At 42.3% G+C, this 17,329-nt stretch overlaps 3 protein-coding genes across 6 annotated transcripts in view; 1 reads left to right on the forward strand and 2 right to left on the reverse strand.

Moving 5' to 3' along the window:
- gabrb2a (gamma-aminobutyric acid type A receptor subunit beta2a) overlaps window positions 1–11,301 on the reverse strand; it is a 50,409-nt gene extending 39,108 nt beyond the window's left edge. Inside the window, exons 1-9 of one of the 4 annotated variants that reach the window (XM_058063869.1) lie at window positions 10,836–11,301; window positions 10,155–10,261; window positions 9,998–10,065; window positions 9,436–9,656; window positions 9,274–9,356; window positions 9,057–9,200; window positions 7,361–7,513; window positions 5,717–5,967; window positions 4,892–5,139 (exon numbers count right to left, since the gene is read on the reverse strand). In XM_058063869.1, the coding sequence (XP_057919852.1) occupies window positions 4,892–5,139; window positions 5,717–5,967; window positions 7,361–7,513; window positions 9,057–9,200; window positions 9,274–9,356; window positions 9,436–9,656; window positions 9,998–10,000 (1,103 nt within the window). In that variant the 5' untranslated portion in view covers window positions 10,001–10,065; window positions 10,155–10,261; window positions 10,836–11,301. Of the gene's footprint in view, window positions 1–4,891; window positions 5,140–5,716; window positions 5,968–7,360; window positions 7,514–9,056; window positions 9,201–9,273; window positions 9,357–9,435; window positions 9,657–9,997; window positions 10,066–10,154; window positions 10,262–10,325; window positions 10,509–10,835 lie in introns of those variants that run through there. The other 3 variants (XM_058063868.1, XM_058063867.1, XM_058063870.1) reach the window with 3 other exon arrangements.
- nudcd2 (NudC domain containing 2) lies at window positions 10,709–12,548 on the forward strand. The gene is made up of 4 exons (XM_058063888.1): window positions 10,709–11,058; window positions 11,518–11,566; window positions 11,637–11,788; window positions 11,861–12,548. Exons 1-4 carry the CDS (start codon window positions 10,870–10,872, stop codon window positions 11,942–11,944), a joined length of 474 nt encoding a protein of 157 aa, XP_057919871.1. The 5' UTR covers window positions 10,709–10,869; the 3' UTR covers window positions 11,945–12,548.
- On the reverse strand, window positions 12,171–17,160 carry ccng1 (cyclin G1). The gene is made up of 6 exons (XM_058063887.1): window positions 16,985–17,160; window positions 15,260–15,523; window positions 14,940–15,193; window positions 14,737–14,815; window positions 13,163–13,273; window positions 12,171–13,092 (listed from the first exon to the last, which is right to left on the reverse strand). Exons 2-6 carry the CDS (start codon window positions 15,521–15,523, stop codon window positions 12,901–12,903), a joined length of 900 nt encoding a protein of 299 aa, XP_057919870.1. The 5' UTR covers window positions 16,985–17,160; the 3' UTR covers window positions 12,171–12,900.
- Window positions 17,161–17,329: the final 169 nt, after the last annotated feature.

Below are 17,329 nucleotides of genomic sequence, written 5' to 3' on the forward strand. Positions count from 1 at the left end.
CACCCCTATAGTCACTTTTACACTCATAATGGAAAATATTTAATGTAATTTAATGAAACCAGATCAGACCAACAAACCAACAAACAGTTCACGGTAAGTTTCCTGATCACCAAACTCAATTTGACTTTCCAGTCCGCCTCGACCTCGCTAGACCTTGGTTGGGAGGCTGACCTTTCTCTCCAGTGCTTGATCGTACAGCTTGATCACCATTAGCTTCGAATTAGCATCACATATTCTTGGCTAACTTGCTAAAAACATTTGACACATTTTTTTTTTACCAGTGGGTCACTGTGTGTTGTGGCTGCACACGGTGTGTGTCGAGTGACAGGAAGAAAAGCTCTGACTTGGTGGGGGATGACAACTATGTCATCGGTGTCCATACACAACAGAAAATAGTCGAGGGAACAGGTTTGTCACATGACTCTTTAGTTAGTGAAATGTCTCCTTGAACCAGTTTGGTCCCCCTGCCCAAGGTTGATAAATGGTATGGTCCCACTGTCTCCTAAGTAAACCTGCAGGAAGTGACCTGCTAACACAAAAGCACTCTACTCCATCCGGATCCATTAGTTTTTTTAACGCTGCACTACCATCCATGAAACAAGATCGGTCTTCCTAATGCTGTGTGTTTTTTTCCAAAGCGGTCTGCAGTGGAGCAAAGAATCCCGACGCAAAGTATTCCACTCTCAGTATTCATTTTCTGAGTACATTTCGGAGGCACGAGGAAGCATGCCAGCCTCCTCTGCGGTCGACTTTGATGTGCTTGTTGTAGTGAGAGCTGCGCTCTGTAGAGGGCCGTGTAGAGCGTTGGTTCACTCTTGCATCACAAAGCAGGTGCAGCCATCACAGATGATATCATGCGCTTCCTTTTTGATGTGCCTTTTGCTAGCATGTCGGACGTTTTGAGTGGATGGAGGTGTGGGGGGGGGGTGTCGAAGCGGCCTCTGTCGTGGTCTGGATTGAGGAGCTCAGATATGTGAAAAGTGACGGAGAGGCCCGTGAAGGGCGGCTCTTCAGCGGTACTGATCAGAACACAAGTGGGCAGCGGTCACAGCCTGTGAAATGAATAGATGTGCGGCGGGAGAATAAATGAGTTTCTGATTCATTTCCTCTGTCAGATGAGAGCAGAACAAATGCTGAGAGCTTCACAGAGAGAGAGAGAGACGGACGATGGAGGAGGGTGGTCTCTCTTCTTCCGGCACGTGCCCTTTTTTTTCCTGGTCGTCCTGCTTTTTAAGAGGTTGGAGCCACATCCCTGCAAGACCAGCATACATACCAACACAAGCTTAGGCCCCCCCACGTCTATGTGCACTGGAAATAACACACACGTGACATTGCTGCTCCTGCAGCAAAAGTGATGCAGTGAAAATATGTAAAGATGTGATTCAGCTCTTCTCCGCTCTCACACAAAACAACCACACACACACACACACATACAAAAGTTCCCTGACAGGAACACGAGAAGCATGATGAGCAGATTTGCACTTCCGGGCGTTACGTAACACATCGCTCTGCCTTCTCTTCTCTTCTCTTCTCTTTCTTGGTTGCGTTGGAGAGAGAGAGAGAGAGAGAGAAGTGGCCCACTTATTATGAGGAGTCGTTCAAAGTGAGCGCTGGTTTATTTGCCCGTGTGGCCAAGTCCCCGTGGACAACGAGAGTTGTTATTGAAGTGTTTGGTGGTTTGGGAAGCCCTCAGGTAACCCTTATAAAAAAAAAAATTTAAAAAAAAGTATGATGCATTCAATGGCATTCTTTCATGCTGGGAATCTATGCAGTGGCATCATTAGGCCTATTTTAGGGGGGCTTCAGCCCCTAAACTAGCCTACGATTACTACTACTTGTAGTAGTAGTACTACTCGTAGTAGTAATAATCAGAAGCTCCCCTAAAAATTTTTATAGATTTTTTTTACAAAAAAAATCTGACAAATTTCATATAATAGGGCAAAAGCAGGCTAATAAGCAAGCCAATAAGCAGGCTAATACTAGCCTACTACTAGTAGTAGTAGTAGTGGTAATAATTAGAAGTCCCCCTAAAATGTTCTTAGGGCCCCCTAAATAATTTTATATATTTTTTATAGATTTTTTTTTTTACAAAAAAAATCTCTGACAAATTTCATATAATAGGGCAAAAGCAGGCTAATAAGCAAGCCAATAAGCAGGCTAATACTAGCCTACTACTACTAGTAGTAGTAGTGGTAATAATCAGAAGCCCCCCTAAAATGTTCTTAGGCCCCCCTAAACAATTTTATATTTTTTTTACTGATTTTTTTTTTTTTTTAAATCTGTGACAAATTTCATATAATAGGGCAAAAGCAGGCTAATAAGAAAGCCTATAAGCAGGCTAATACTAGCCGGCTACTACTAGTAGTAGTTATGGTAATAATCAGAAGCCCCCCTAAAATGTTCTTAAGTCCCCCTAAATAATTTTATATTTTTTATAGATTTATTTTCATTGAAAAGCAGGCTAATAAGCAAGCCAATAAGCAGGCTAATACTAGCCTACTCGATAGGCTACTCGACTAGCCTATAATCAGAAGAGGAATAATGATGATAGTAATAATAATAGGCAAATTAATGATTATTATATAATTGATGATTATATAATGATCAAGATTAATATATTTTTTAAATAATTTTTTTGTATTTATTAGCTACGAGTATCAATATTTTAGCTTCTTCTCTTCATATTTAGCCTTTTTGTTCCATTTTTATCAGTTTTTTTTTGTTTAATTTTATTCCTACAATATGTCCAACAGGCTGCAAATGACCCAGAGGGTAAAAAAAAAAAGTCATAAATGAACAAAACAACAAATAAAGTTGTACGTTTTGGAAAATTAGAAGTTCTAAAGTCCGGAGAACAAAGGCCACTTCCACTGTATTGTGAGAAAATCTAAACCGCAGGCTTGACTCAAACATGAGCTTATTTGCGTCTTACTGTGTATTAGAGATGACTATCTCCCATAGCCGCTGCTTCATCTCACACAGGGCTGCCAAGGATGGAGGTTAAATCCCAACCGGGAAGGGCAAATGTCGGGCGGGATGGCTTATTAGAGATTCCGTAGGAAAGTGCTACCTGACTCGTGCCGAGGTTAAGCCGTTCATCCGTCAACGCCGCGCCACTTTGCTCATGAATATTAGTGACCTGTCGCTGCTCGTGATCCCATCAGGCTCAAAGGCCAGCTGACATGTCTGATACGTGATACAATACATGTGCTGAATACAATAATTTTATGACCGTGATGTTAAACAATGGAAAATCTCTTAATCCTAGATCCCAAATCCCCGGAAAATCAACATGACATGACATGACATGACACGATCGCTCAGCGTTCATACCACCCTTGACACAGCTGAGGTTGCCTATTCCAGCATTTGACCAAAATGGCGGGGGAAATGATGCGTATTGCATCAAGTCAAGAATCCAACCATCAAAATGATGAATTCTGTCTTTTTCTTTGGCTTTTATATGACCCAGTCTCAACCAGGGGTTTTAAGGAGGGGGGATGAGTCCAAATGATCACGATCGGTTACACATTTTAAAAATTTTAAATATATTTGATGTAATCTGAGGGGAAAACCTATTTATCATCATTAGAGCCCTCTAGACACAATATAATACCCCTATAGTCACCTTTACACTCATAATACAAAATATATTTGGTAGAAAATATATTGTGTAGAAAACCTATTTATCATCATTAGAGCCCTCTAGACAATATAACACCCCTATAGTCACCTTTACACTGATAATACAAATTATATTTGATGTAATCTGAGGGGGAAAACCTATTTATCATCATTAGAGCCCTCTAGACACAATATAACACCCCTATAGTCACCTTTACACTCATAATACAAAATATATTTGGTAGAAAATATATTGTGAAGAAAACCTATTTATCATCATTAGAGCCCTCTAGACACAATATAACACCCCTATAGTCACATTTACACTGATAATACAAATTATATTTGATGTAATCTGAGGGGAAAACCTATTTATCATCATTAGAGCCCTCTAGGCACAATATAACACCCCTATAGTCACCTTTACACTCATAATACAAAATATATTTGGTAGAAAATATAGTGTAGAAAACCTATTTATCATCATTAGAGCCTTCTAGACACAATATAACACCCCTATAGTCACCTTTACACTGATAATACAAATTATATTTGATGTAATCTGAAGGGAAAACCTATTTATCACCATCAGAGCCCTCTAGACACAATATAACACCCCTATAGTCACCTTTACACTGATAATAGAAATTATATTTGATGTAATTTGAGGGGAAAACCTATTTATCACCATTTGAGCCCCCTAAACACAATACAACACCCCTATAGTCACTTTACACTCATAATACAAAATATATTTTATGTAATCTGAGGGGGAAACCTAAGTATCATCATTAGAGCCCTCTAGACACAATATAACACCCCTATAGTCACCTTTACACTCATAATACAAAATATATTTGATGTAATCTGAGGGGGAAACCTATTTATCATCATTAGAGCCCACTAGACACAATATAACACCCCTATAGTCACCTTTACACTCATAATACAACATATATTTGGTAGAAAATATATTGTGTAGAAAACCTATTTATCATTAGAGCCCTCTAGACACAATATAACACCCCTATAGTCACCTTTACACTGATAATATAAATTATATTTGATGTAATCTGAGGGGGAAACCTATTTATCTTCATTAGAGCCCACTAGACACAATGTAACACCCCTATAGTCACCCCCCTTAAGTATTTTATGCATGTGAACGAATACTAAAACGGTAATAAGTACTTTAAATGGAAGAAGAATTGCCCATGTTTTGGTAAGTGGGCCCCTGTAAACATATCAGCTCATTCCAGTAGCATACCTGGCTCTCTCCATGGTGTCCTTGGCCAAGTAGATGTACCAGTACACGAGGTTGAAGAGTGCAAAGGTGAGGGGGAAGAGGATGCGGGCGTACTTGTCGATGGGGCTGGTCCCGGCCAGCTGCGGAATTTGCGGAAAAGCAGAGCCCTGTTGGAGGAATATCGGCAGGGGCGGAGCCTCTGCTGGTTCGCTGGGACACATGGAGTGGTTTCTCCTCTTGAGGCCTTCTTGAGGGCTGGAGGTGGACTGCTGAGAGGAGGTAGGAGAAGTGGGGGGGTCATGGTGTCACATTCAACAGCAGGTCATTTGATGGATGGCCATTGGAAGCTAGAAGATCATCCAGTGAGGAGTGATGATGTTCTTCTCGCACTGAGGCTATTTTTAAAGCATCTAACCATGAGCCGCGCACGTGAGACACATCCCAAGAGGACGCCATGGTGGCTTACTGTATTAGCATAAAGCCTATAGCCACAGATGAGCGCTCTACAATGGAACATATTACTATTTAATGTGTAGTGTGCCCGGAATGGGAATAATTGAGGAGGCGGATAGTGACATGGAAGTTGGAAATGCATTTTAAAAGAAAGACCTCTTTTTTTTTCCGAAGCATGGCCTGTTTTTCGCTGTAGATTCCTGTTCCTCATTAGCATTCTCAGCAGCATAGAATGTGTTAGAGTTATGTTAATGCGGAAGAAAATCAGAGGTGCGTATGTTGCGCAAAAAGACGGTATTTATCATATTTATTCTTGTTCAGAACTTCAGTCATTTGCTCAAAAAAATGATGCAAAGTTAGCATGGTATCAAACAACGTTTTGTTGGTACTCACCGAAATTGTGTCTTCATCGTCACTAGCGGTCGCGAGAACCTCCAGCTTGTCTTGGCGGGCTTTGTTCTTCTTCAGGTGGTGGGCCTGCAGCGTGGCAAAGTAGTTGACGGCCGCAAACTCCACCAGGGCCGACGCCACAAAGGCAAAACACACGGCGATGAACCAGTCCATGGCTGTGGCGTAGGCCACTTTGGGCAGGGACTGGCGGGCGCTGATGCTCAGGGTGGTCATTGTCAGTACTGTGGTGATACCTTGTGGGGAGGGGGGGGGCAAATTCTTCTCATCTAGGAAAGTCATGTTTATATCAATAGCAAATTATTATTACTGTTATTATTCATAATAACAAATATAAGTTCATTCATTTTCTACCGTTTATCCTCAAGAGGGTCATGGGGGTGCTGGAGCCTATCCCAGCTGTCTTCGGGCGAGAGGCGGGGTACACCCTGGACTGGTGGCCAGCCAATCACAGGGCACATATAGACAAACAACCATTCACACTCACATTCATACCTATGGACAATTTGGAGTCGCCAATTAACCTAGCATGTTTTTGGAATGTGGGAGGAAACCGGAGTACCCGGAAAAAAAAAACCCACGCATGCATGGGGAGAACATGCAAACTCCACACAGAGATGGCCGAGGGTGGGGAAAGACAAAATAAGTAGCCAAAAAGTTACCACTTCCACACAAAATAGGAGGAGAACTCATTCATTCATTCATTTTCTACCGCTTATCCTCACGAGGGTCGCGGGGGTGTGCTGGAGCCTATCCCAGCTGTCTTCGGGCGAGAGGCGGGGTACACCCTGGACTGGTGGCCAGCCAATCACAGAGCACATATAGACAAACAACCATTCACACTCACATTCATACCTATGGACAATTTGGAGTCGCTAATTAACCTAGCATGTTTTTGGAATGTGGGAGGAAACCGGAGTACCCGGACATGCAAACTCCACACAGAGATGGCCGAGGGTGGGGAAAGACAAAATAAGAAACCAAAAAGTAACCACTTCCACACAAAATAGGAGGAGAACTCATTCATTCATTCATTTTCTACCACTTATCCTCACGATCGTCGGGGGTGCTGGAGCCTATCCCAGCCGTCTTCGGGTGAGAGGGCACATATAGACAAACAACCATTCACACTCACATTCATACCTATGGACAATTTGGAGTCGCTAATTAACCTAGCATGTTTTTGGAATGTGGGAGGAAACCGGAGTACCCGGAGAAAACCCACGCATGCACGGGGAGAACATGCAAACTCCACACAGAGATGGCCGAGGGTGGGGAAAGACAAAATAAGAAGCCAAAAAGTTACCACTTCCACACAAAATAGGAGAACTCATTCATTCATTCATTTTCTACCGCTTATCCTCACGAGGGTCGCGGGGGGTGCTGGAGCCTATCACATTTTGGAATTTGGGAGGAAACCGAAGTACCCGGAGAAAACCCACGCATGCACGGGGAGAACATGCAAACTCCACACAGAGATGGCCGAGGGTGGAATTGAACTTGTGTCTCCTAGCTGTGAGGTCTGCGCCCTAACCAGATTATTATTCCTGTTATTATTCATAATAACAAAAATAAGTATTTAATAAGAATTCTACTAATACAAACGGATCCTGCTTATAGTCGCCGTACCAGCCACCGTCCGTGCAGGAACGGACTCCTTGTTGATCCAGAAAGAAACTTGCGACAGCACGACGACCATGATGAGTGGGATGTACGTTTGAATGAGGTAATATCCCAGCTTCCTCTGCAGGTGGAAATGGACCACCTGCACAGAGTAGTGACCTGTAAGATAAACAGCATTTGTGAAGACAGCAGCCCCTGAGGGACGGAGCGAGGGGTGAGTGCACAATCAATGCCCTTGCTTGCTCTTGAAACTAAATAGCTGCCGGGGCATGGAGCTGTATAGAAAGTGTTTGTACTGCACTAACATCACACATAAAAAAAAAAAGGATGGAGAGAGCGCAAGAGGGAAGGAGGTGGCCTCCAGTGTCATTATGCGCAGCGTCGCTCCATCTAAACACATGCATGCTTTCACGGAGTAAAAATAAGCTGACACACGCGCTCGCATACACTGATTCTCCGTCCCGTCTGCTTGATGAATGACTGTCCCGGCTCAGTCGTTTTTTCAGGATTCTGAGAGGTTTCTCCGCAGCAGGGGAGCATTTCTTCATCTGGTGAAAAGACAAAATGCCCTCGCACGTCGTCGTCTTTACTCTCTGTCTGCACATCGCTTAGAGCCTGAAAGCTCGTACTGTAGTTGCTAAAGGCACACCATTAGGCTCCACCGCATGACAGATCCCGGAGAGGTGCCCGATACATTACTGTTAGCTGGTGAGCCAGAATAACATACTTTTCCGTGACTTGAAGGCAGCAGGACCCACAAACAAGCAGGAAGTGAATTTGCATGAGTCGGGATTTGGGGCACCAGACTTTGGATATTTAGATGGTTTTGTTCCATGTTTTCACCATTTGTGGATAATGACTCTCACTGTGGTTGGCTGGAGTCCCAAAGCTTTAAAAATAGCTTCATAACCTTATTAACCTATAGCCTCCCTTAATAATAAAAACATTCATTCATTCATTCATTCATTCATTCACTACCGCTGTTGTGGAGGGTGCTGGAGCCTATCCCAGCTGTCTTCGGGCGAGAGGCGGCGTACACCCTGGACTGGTCGCCAGCCAATCACAGGGCACATATAGACAAACAACCATTCACACTCACATTCATACCTATGGACAATTTGGAGTCGCTAATTAACCTAGCATGTTTTTGGAATGTGGGAGGAAACCGGAGTACCGGTAAAAAACCCACGCATGCACGGGGAGAACATGCAAACTCCACACAGAGATAGCCAGGGGTGGGGAAAGACAAAATAAGAAGCCAAAAAGTTACCACTTACACACAAAACAGGAGGAGAACTCATTCGTTCATTCATTTTCTACCGCTTATCCTCACAAGGGTCGTGGGGGGTGGTGGAGCCTATCCCAGCTGTCTTTGGGCGAGAGGCGGGGTACACCCTGTACTGGTGGCCAGCCAATCACAGGGCACATATAGACAAACAACCATTCACACTCACATTCATACCTATGGACAATTTGGAGTCGCTAATTAACCTAGCATGTTTTTGGAATGTGGGAGGAAACCGGAGTACCCGGAGAAAACCTATGCATGCACGAGGAAAACATGCAAACTCCACACAGAGATGGCTGAGGGTGGTATTGAACCCTGGTCTCCTAGCTGTGAGGTCTGCGCACTATAAATACATGATATGTTTATTTGTAGTATCGTACCTATAAATACCTGTCTGCGGAGCGTGTCTAGTACCTGTGTTTGACTTGAAGAGCTCACTGGACAAAGTCTGTCCCACCAGATCATACTGCAAAAGACTCATGGACTCTTTGGGACAGTCCACAGACGCTACTGGACCCTTCCTCCAAGTGAAAACTATTTCCTTGCTGGTGTAGGCATCTGAAAAGTCATTAAAAAAAATGTAATATTCATTTTACTCAATGAGTTGATCATAACCATGTGTGTTACTCACAGCTGCCGAACCTGAGAGGACAAGCGTGACCATCCATGGGGAAGTCCGTAAGTCTCATCGGACATTCTGCACTTACTGTCAGTCTAACAACGAGAAGAAGAAGAGAAGAAGAACAGGAGTCAGCGTGTGGTTCATGAATAATAACATGATGTAAAGGCTCACTTCATTGTGTAGAGGACGGTTCCATTTTGCATAATACGAAAAAGCTTGTTGGGTGTGGTCATGTTGTGTGAAATTGACTTTTTGGAGTTGCGGAAAAACGTGTCCGGGGTCCAGATCTTGTCTACCATGAGGTTGTTCAACCGCAGGATTTCAATGGGACCCTCAAATTTCAGCCTTTCATCCACCCACATCTGTCGAAAGAACATGTCCACGGTGTATTCCTGGAATGCAAACAGGCCGGGGGTGGAGGAAGGGGTGGATTAAACAGTTCACCGGCACCAATAAGTCATTTCAACTTCATCCGCCTTGCAGAAACAAAAACCAATGACAGTTGCTTGTCACTCATTAGATAATCATGAATCAGTCCATTAAGCGCTCCGTGGCTGACATGTTGTCATATTGATTCAGAAGCCATCAGTAATGGCGTTATAGAGCTGGTCAAACAGATTACAGCTCATTAGATGGTCTCGTGGCAGGATGCCCAAAAGGCAGGCAGTCATTGGTCACTGTCGTGCTTTTTTTTGTGTGTGTGTGTGTGTGTGTCACGGCCCCCTTCTCGTACCATATCAACATCTGACACAGGTCCAAAGCTTGTAACAAAGATATCTGTTTTCACTTCAGTAATGCCACCTGCAACACAATCAAAGATGCAAAAAAAATACAAGATAAATCAAATAATGTGTTTGGTAGATTATGCAAAGTGTTGTGGTCACGGCTACCTCCGGATCCGGGTCGTAGTCGGTTGTCATAACCATCCAAAAGTCGATCCAGAATGCGTGTGATGTTGTCTGAGTATATCCTCTCATTTGAAGTCGAGTTAGCTAAACTGAACATAACACAATACAAGATTTAATGTTTGAAATGTCTGGTAAATTATTGACAGGACTTACCTTATGCCGCAGACACAGGCAAGAAGACAATACAGGAATACAATAGCCATTTTTAAACGTTCTTTTCAGATCATAAATATATTTTCATAAGTATGCAAACAGAGCAGAATGCAAGGTGGGTCCTTATTGGTGCTGTGACTTGTACTTGTGCATTATAGACATCAGGAAAGGACTTGTAATCCAATTATAAGATTAGTAAATCCTTTTTTCCGTTTTTAAACAAACTGTGTATTCTGTGTATTCTTTAAATAATAATCAGTTGGTAATTTAAAATAAGTAACACATAGCAATTGGTGAAAATTAGCTTTAAAAAGTAGAAAACATCTAAAGTCAATCATAACCAGGCTGCATTGGACACTAGGTGGCAGTGTAACACTACACACAACCGGAAATGACGGAACAATACATGGAACCGGAATCTGTAGCAACACAACTAATCAAGAAAAACAAACATTCAAGATGCACGTAACAGTTATGTAGATATTACGGTAAACTCTGATGGTGAATTACCTCTACAGCCGAAATATCGATTTCAATCCGCGACATGTCGGTACACTTCGACGAGAAGAGCGGCGTGGTCCCCTGTCAGACAAGCTGGGGCTCATGGAGCCAAACTATGGAGGAGGTCTTTGTCGAAGTCAACGTTCCTCCCGGAACGTCTGCTAAAGAAGTGAAATGTCATTTGGGAGCCAGAGACATCGAGCTGTACGTCAAAGGGAAAGAGGTTATCAAGGTAAAGCCGCGGCCATTGTGGGAATGTTAAATTAGTAAAAACATGTCACGAGTGAAGCGCCCACTGAAAGTATGTATAGTTTATCTTGTTTGTTGCAATAAGAAAACAACAGCATGATACTTAGCCGACACATAAACAACTTTGTGGAAGAAAATGTTGAATTTTGAAGCTCAACGTTGTGAAGTAACTGCATGAATTGTATTATTTGACGACCGACTACCATTTCTTCTTCTTAGCCTTGTGTTGTCAGCCATTTTGTGCTGTACTTTACCGCCACCTACAGGACCGGAAGCGGAAGTTGATTTTTCTAAGCCGAGCACCCGAAATTTTTTTTTCCATTATAATTTCTCATTTTTCGTATATATACTTGAAAAATATTTTCATTTTAATAAACAAATATATATAAATATATATTTTCATTTTAATAAATGGTTTTAACACAGTTTGCCCTTTTGACAGGGGAGGTTGTTTGGCACAACTGTGTCAGACGAAGCTACATGGACATTGGGTAAGGACCAGCACATACATACATTCATCCAGCCTATTCTACAGATGGCTCACTCATGTTTTATTTGTAGAGGATAAAAGTCTCATCCGAATTGTCCTGATGAAGACCAACAGAGAGGCTGGGAACTGCTGGTCTTCCTTGTTAGAGGGAGAGTACTGTGCCAATGCTTGGGTCCAGGACCAGATGCAGAGAAAGCTCACACTGGAAAGGTTTCAGCGAGAGGTTGGTGGTTTTTAAATTATAAACTATTGGCTTCTTCCAGTTATAGCTATGAATTTATTATTTCCTCTACAGAATCCCGGATTTGATTTCAGCGGTGCGGAGATTTCTGGAAACTTTGCTGGTGGTGGTCCGGACTTCTCCAGTTTACAAAAGTGACTTGTATAATATGAAGGTTGTCAGTATTGCTAACCACAGCACACAGGAACTGACTGGATCCAATGCAGGAAGTCAAGTTTCCCTGCCTGTGGACGTTTCTTTGAGATTGTCCCACTATTCTGGTCCTGATTCAGAAGTTAGCTCAATCATGTTTGATTGCACCGCAGAAGACAAGTGTTATGATAAACACATTAGTGTTGCTTTTCAGATGACAAGCACTCCAAGATAGCTTTTCAATAAAGTTTTATTGAAAGGTCCAAGAACATTTGGAGATGGTGCATTCAGTCATTTTGAATGTATTTTTTTTTTTTTTTGGAACTAAAAGTGACACTTGTCATACAACACAAAATGGCAAAGGAAATGCGAGGCAAATTCCATTGTCTTAAGTCATTGAAAACGTGTGGCGCTTCACTCCGTGCCATCAAATGTATCAAATGGTGAAAACAACTCATCTTCAACCGCTGGTGACCGCTCACATGGCGGGTTTCACTAGTAGCATCAACATGCTCTTTGAAGGGGAAGGAAGGAAAAAAAAAATCACCTTGGGTAGGAGTGTGCATTCAAGACGGCTTAGCAACCTAGGGTGGAAGTTAAGGATTCTGGGCCCGATTTCTTGGTTCCGTATTTTTGTTTCTCAGAATCCTTCTCCCTCCTCTTCCACATGGTGGACTGAGGACCTAGGTGGTTCAATACTTTATAAAGCTTAAAACTCAAAACCCGTTCCAGGAAAATACCAAAACACCATGGTACGGATTCAAACAAGAACATACTTGTGCACTCGCACACCCGCGGAAAAACTGTTTTAACTTAGAGAACGCCATCTCGCTGATGAGGATCTTTAAGTTAAAAAATATATAAAGTGGGAGGTGTTATGTGAGCCAAATCACCTGATTAGGTACAGCGAATCAGAGAATGGGGTCATTTTGGGTCAGGTGACGGCACGGTGGCCAGGACTTTTAACAAGCCGACTCGGGTATGGTGGGAAGATGGCTAATCTTGTAGTAGCTGTGCTTGAGCTGACGAGCTGTTCTTCCCGAAATGGTCCAGCGAAGTCTCTGGCTGTTGGGCCTGGAGCACTTGGAGGTGGCGTACTCGGCCAGGCATTTCCCCACCAGCTCCCGCACACACACGAGATCGCCATCTTTAAGCTGTAAACAAACCCGTTGTTAGTACCAATTACATGCAGTGTTATCCAGTAAGACCTGAAATGTTACTTACAGTCAGTAACATCTGCAGACTGTTCAGGGCCTCGGAAATATTCTCCATGTGCTCTGGGTCATGTTGGTCGTCAACACCAAGACACAAGAGAGCCATGGCAAGCACGGATGGCTGCAGACAAATCATAATGGTAATGGTTTAATTTCATTTGAACATGCATCAGATTACAATTGAATGCATCACAATCAGTTCACAGTTCCACATGTCCAAAAGGAGTAGGAAGAAGCAAAGCTTATTGAATCCTACCCCTCCATCTGGTACTTTTGAAATCAGTAACTGTTACATTTGTTCACTTCCTGCTTTCCATAATACAGTTCAATTTTTTTTTTTAATAATAGTCAGTACGAGGTGATATGACTATAATGGGTACCATAGTAAGTGTCAATATAGTGATATATATAGCACATCATGACTGGTTCAAGACTCTTCATCCTTGTATTTAGCAAACATCAAACATGATGGATACAGTGGTGTGAAAATGTGTTTCCTCTTCCTTTTTTTTTTTTTTACATGTTTGTCGGACTTAAGTTTCATGTCTTCAAACACATTTAAATTTTAGTCAATGACAGCACAGCTGAAAACAAATTGCATCAGTGTTTTTATTATTAAGCGAGGTTATAGGTTAATAAGGTTATAAAGCCATTTTAAAGCTTTGGGACTCCAGCCAACCACAGTGAGAGCCATTCGCCACAACATGGAACAAAACCATGTAAATACCCAAAGTCTGGTGCCTTTTACAATCAGTAACTGTTACATTTGTTCACTTCCTGCTTTCCATAATACAGTTTAAGTTTGTTTTTTTTAATAATAATATTTTATTTAATAATTAGATTATTTTGTTTTTTATTTTTTAAATGTTTTTTTAATTTTTTTTTTTTTTGTCACGTACCAAAGTACGAGGTGATATGAGCATCCAATGACATAATGGGTACCATAGTAAGTGTCAATATAGTGATATATATAGCACATCATGACTGGTTCAAGACTCTTCATCCTTGTATTTAGCAAACATCAACTGCTTGTATTGTTTCTTGAATTGGCTCATCGTTGTGCATTGTTTGACTTCCTTACTCAATCCATTCCATAGTTTGATTCCACATACTGAAATGCTATGGCTTTTTAACGTAGTCCTAGCATAGAAGTGTTTCAAATGTGAGATCATATTTCTCCTCTCTTGTAGAGAAGTATTGGATGACATTTTTAGCTAATTGGTTATTTTTAGCCTTTATTTCATTTGAACATGCATCAGATTACAATTGAATGCATCACATAATCAGTTCCCAGTTCCACATGTCCAAAAGGAGTAGGAAGAAGCAAAGCTTATTAAATCCTACCCCTCCATCTGGTACTTTTACAATCAGTAACTGTTACATTTGTTCACTTCCTGCTTTCCTAATATAGTTAAAGTTTTTTATTTTTGTCACGTTCCGAAGTATGAGGTGATATGACCATACAGTGACATTTATAAAAAGCTGTAATTCATCTAAATATAGATGTATTGATTCATACTCCTATGATCCAAGTACATCAGACCTTGTTTAGCACCCCGAGTGAGTATTTCGCAGGAATCCTACCTTCAATTTAGAGAAGACAAAAGAGCAGTGGCAAGCTTTCAGTTGAGCCTCCAGTCTATCCAGGCTCAGGAAGTTCTCACTGTGCACAAACAAGAACAACGTGTCTTTAGGAATACCAGCTTTGACCACACTTGTATTCGAAATCGAAATAATCTGCTGAATAATGACATGAATCTAAAAAAAATGTGATGACTTGTCCTCACCTCTCGGTGCCGAGCTGCTCCTCGACGTAGCTGTGAAAGAGGCGGAGGAAGCGGAGAGCAGTGGGCGCCTTCACTTTCCAGTTGACTTTCTCCATAATGATCTTCTCCATCCGCATCATGTCAGATACGGTGAATCGGTTCTGGCTGATGCGGATCAGGTCGTTGGCCAGGGGGACGTTTTTCTTGTCTTCCGACGACTTCACGGCGATGTAGAAGCAGCAGAGACCCACGCAGGAAAGGTGCTTTGGTTGTATCTGCAGAAGACCGGCATTAGAAACTGTGGACCATTTGGGAACAAGTCAACAAGATGTTCTACAAACCTTCATGACCGAGAGGAAGCGGTCGAGGAGGCTGATGGCCAGAGAGAACGTGTCAGAGCTGAAACCAAAGAACCTGGTCAGAGTCAGCAGGTCCTTCACCTCCAACTCTCGGAGTCGGGTCGTCATCCTGAGACCGTTCTCCGGTGCGCTCTCGATGATCCTCAAACCACTCAGCTTCGGCTGGAAGCGGCCCTCCAGGTCTAGTAGGGTCTTTAGTTGGACTGCAAAGGGCAGTGCTGTAGGTCCTGTCACTGTGTCAATCATCTGTGTGGACATCACAAAATGTTACTTAGCATTTATATTTTATAACTCGTATATATTTTATAACTCAACTACATTATAACTCAGCAGCACAAGGTATAATGTACATTTTCAACCGTTTATCAAAATAAATTCAAAATAAGAAGCCAAATAGTTACCACTTCCACACAAACTCCAGGTACCTATACCTATGGACCATACCATACTATACCTTTAGACAATTAGCCAACACAGAGATGGCCGAGGGTGAGGAAAGACAAAATAAGAAGCCAAAAAGTTACCACTTCCACACAAAATAGGAGGAGAACTCATTCATTCATTTTCTACCGCTTATCCTCACGAGGGTTGCGGGGGTGCTGGAACCTATCCTAGCTGTCTTCGGGCGAGAGGCAGGGTACACCCTGGACTGGTCGCCAGCGAATCACAGGGCACATATAGACAAACAACCATTCACACTCACATTCATACCTATGGACAATTTGGAGTCACCAATTAACCTAGCATGTTTTTGGAATGTGGGAGGAAACCGGAGTACCCGGAAAAAAAAACACGCATGCACGGGGAGAACATGCAAACTCCACACAGAGATGGCCGAGGGTGAGGAAAGACAAAATAAGAAGCCAAAAAGTTACCACTTCCACACAAAATAGGAGGAGAACTCATTCATTTTCTACCGCTTATCCTCACGAGGGTTGCGAGGGTGCTGGAGCCTATCCCAGCTGTCTTCGGGCGAGAGCCGGGGTACACCCTGGACTGGTCGCCAGCCAATCACAGGGCACATATAGACAAACAACCATTCACACTCACATTCACACCTATGACTCAGGCCTAGTCAATGGTGAGTACGCCATTTATAGACTACTACTCATTTTAGATGTGTTTTAGCTGCAACTTTTTACCACAACAATTACAAATCAACTCCCCGGTATGATAAAAGAACACGATAGAGTGTGACAGCCAGATTTGTGTACGTCCATCTTGCCTTGCAGACGTGACTTTTTCCACAGCCAAGTTATTCTTGTGACTTCATGCAACTCAGCAGCTGTCAAACTGGACTTAACTGGAGTGGAGGGGCGGGGGGGAACGGTATATAAACGACATACAGACGGGTCTAAACTATTTCCAATAAATACAAATATCAAATATTTAAAGTTAAAGTGGGAAATGGATAGAATAAACATAAAAACAGTGGACGTGCTTCAAAGCATGAACACAAGTAGGGGGAGTCCACTGAGTGAGGCCATGCTAACATGCCCGGACATGTCCCCTTGCTAACCCTTGGCCTGATTACGACAATAAACTAAGGTACAAAAAAATAAAAAATACAACTATTTACTATATTATACAACTATTAGACATTTACAAACCAAACATAACTGTTTAAGACAGGGGTCGTGTTTGTAAATAAACAACTAAACGTACAAGTGTTAGCTAGCAACGCCATTGCGAGTCTGGTTTACTTACCTTGGGTCAAATTTAAAAATTATATCCGTAATGGAAAAATGGGTGAAAAAATAGGTGTGAACAACAATAAATGTAAGTATGAACTTTCCTTAAAGAAAGTTTTAAGCATAGGTTTTGTACCTGCCTATGCACACCCCCTACCCTTGGAGTAAGGCGACGGGGAAAAGGACAGATTAGGCATTAATACGGGTATAAATCCATGCCCATGCCCTAACATGGTGAGATTTCATTGGTCATTGAAGGGCAAGCTTCTGTATTCTATATTCCCATTGGACAATTTCTCAGTCTTTCACAAATATACCCCGCCTTTTACGAACAGGAGAGCCAATCATAGGGTAGAAAGGC

The sequence above is a fragment of the Doryrhamphus excisus genome, chromosome 23 (genome assembly GCF_030265055.1).
Source record: "Doryrhamphus excisus isolate RoL2022-K1 chromosome 23, RoL_Dexc_1.0, whole genome shotgun sequence".
In the NCBI taxonomy this organism is placed as follows: Eukaryota; Metazoa; Chordata; class Actinopteri; order Syngnathiformes; family Syngnathidae; genus Doryrhamphus; species Doryrhamphus excisus.